Raw genomic sequence first — 2,202 nt, forward strand, 5'->3', positions numbered from 1 at the left:
ATCACAAAAAAAAAAAAAAAAAAAAAAAAAAAAGCAAGAAGGAGCCCATAACAGACAGATTTCAAGCACCAGAGAAACACAATGAGACTGGCATTTTAGAAAACTCACTCTGGCTGTAGAGAACAGAATGGATGGGGGCAAGAATGAAGACAGCAGCACAAGTTAAGAACATGGCCCTTTCAGTAATAATCTGGTGAGAGATGATGGTAACCTGTAGGGATGGAGACTTGGTGATACACTGCATGTTGGCAGAGTGTATAGGAAAAGAAGGACTCGGATATAATTCCCAGGCTTCTGGCTTGAGTGACCAAGTAGATTGGTATATTCATCAAGATTGGAAATACAGGAGCAAGAACAGGTTTGGGGGAAAGATGTGAAGCATGCAACATTAGATATGTTGAGTTCAGAGTACCTAGAAGATATCCAGGTGGAATCCATCTTGTAGGCAGTTGGATATGAGAATGAGAAAGATAACTCCAGCTTCCGGTTTACATAACTAATAGATGGGATTGCCATTTACAGATATAGGCAACAAAGGAAGAGAAGATAAAAGTCGCTTTACATTTATGCTTTACATTAAGGTTTTTCAGCTATAAAAATAATATTATTTATATAAAATAAAAAATAGGGGGCTTCCCTGGTGGCGCAGTGGTTGAGAGTCCACCTGCCGATACAGGGGACACAGGTTCGTGCCCCGGTCTGGGAAGATCCCACATGCCGCGGAACGGCTAGGTCCCGTGAGCCATGGCCGCTGAGCCTGCGTGTCTGGAGCCTGCACTCCACAACAGAGAGAGGCCTGCGTAGAGCAAAAAAAAAAAAAAAAAAAAGAAGGGAAATGGAAACATAATGTATATAATATACAAATATATTATTTACATAAAATGAAAAATAGGGAAATGGGAATAAAACTTATCTGACTACCATTAATCAACTTTTTTTGTCATTTTAGATTATTTCCTTCTAATATTTTTTATATGGATATTTATATAGTAGCTTTAAGAGCCATATTTTTCTGAGAAAGCGGCTTCTCTAGAGGTATTTAGGATTGAGAAAAATTAAAAACTCTAGCCGACCTGATATCAGTTTGTAAATCAGACAGTGCTCACTAAGTTACACGTCCTTAGTCTGTTAAGATTCAAAACATAATTTAATTGTTGGGCACGTATCTAAGAACAACGTCAGAGTTGAAGAAATCATGACTAGAGAATGTCAGTTTCAATACCCATACTACACAGCCCAATTATAGGTATTCAGTTTCTTCTTTGAAGCTCTCGTTTCCCATAGGGTCTCTACTACAACCACTTCTCCCTCCACAGGTGAGAGCTAATTGGTGGTATTGCTCCTAAGTGTAACCACATTTTTAAAAGCTGTTCTGGAAGCCTCAAAGCCTAGAAAACCCAAATGAATGAATCTCTACTGAGATCACACAGTCACTCTGCAATCGCTTCATAGCTTATTCTGCTTTTTAAAAAAGCTAGACTTGTTTCTAGTTCTAATCCTTGGCTACCTCATGAATGCAGAACACATCTAGTAAAATCTCCAGGCAAATACAGAAACCCGAGTCAATGTGAAATTATTACCAGATGCGGAGAAAAGCTCAGTTGTCACTCCACCACAGGCAGAGCTAGACAGAGGAGACAGACTGTAAACTAGGATCAAAGGAGCCATGACAGGCTGACAGCAAAAAGAAGGAACAGTCCAGATCCAGGGCCAAGGAGTGGTCACAACCAGGCAAACATGCAAGAGAGGCAGCAAACGTGAAAACTAAGGTTATAAATCTATCTCAGGTAGGAGGTCCACTATATTCTTCCTGCTCAGGATCCAAGACTGGTAATGCTCTCAGGGTCAGCGATGTAGCAATATGCCAGACCTGGAAGTTACTGACACTTCAGCCTTAACAAAGAACTTGCAGGCTTGCAGGAGGCTGCTTATCGAGTGAAGAGAAGCACCAGCTCACAGTGCGGGGTGTGGGGGAACAGATCCACAGGTACAGCTTGCCTTAGGACGAAAGGCTCGCCAAGGAGCTTCTTAGCAGAGTTTGGAGGACAACCTGTAGAAACATAGATTGCACAACCTGTAGAAACAAATCATAATATCAGTTTGAGATAGCCTAATCCACCAGAGGGCAGACAGCAGAAGCAAGAAGAACTACAATCCTGCAGCCTGTGGAACAAAAACCACATTCACAGAAAGACAGACAAG

General features: G+C 41.2%; 2 protein-coding genes across 6 annotated transcripts in view; both read right to left on the reverse strand.

Annotated features, from left to right (window-relative positions):
* Positions 1-2,202, reverse strand: part of XKRX (XK related X-linked) — a 95,638-nt gene that overhangs the window by 87,828 nt on the left and 5,608 nt on the right. The gene's annotated exons all lie outside the window — the stretch shown is intronic.
* TRMT2B (tRNA methyltransferase 2 homolog B) overlaps positions 1-2,202 on the reverse strand; it is a 106,412-nt gene that overhangs the window by 67,267 nt on the left and 36,943 nt on the right. Inside the window, exon 14 of one of the 5 annotated variants that reach the window (XM_055081798.1) lies at positions 1,641-2,050. The exons of the other annotated variants lie outside the window; for them this stretch is intronic. Within the exon in view, the coding sequence (XP_054937773.1) occupies positions 2,029-2,050 (22 nt within the window). The 3' untranslated portion in view covers positions 1,641-2,028. Of the gene's footprint in view, positions 1-1,640; positions 2,051-2,202 lie in introns of those variants that run through there. 5 annotated transcript variants of the gene reach the window in all.

This window comes from Physeter macrocephalus, chromosome 21 (genome assembly GCF_002837175.3).
Source record: "Physeter macrocephalus isolate SW-GA chromosome 21, ASM283717v5, whole genome shotgun sequence".
NCBI classification, from domain to species: domain Eukaryota; kingdom Metazoa; phylum Chordata; class Mammalia; order Artiodactyla; family Physeteridae; genus Physeter; species Physeter macrocephalus.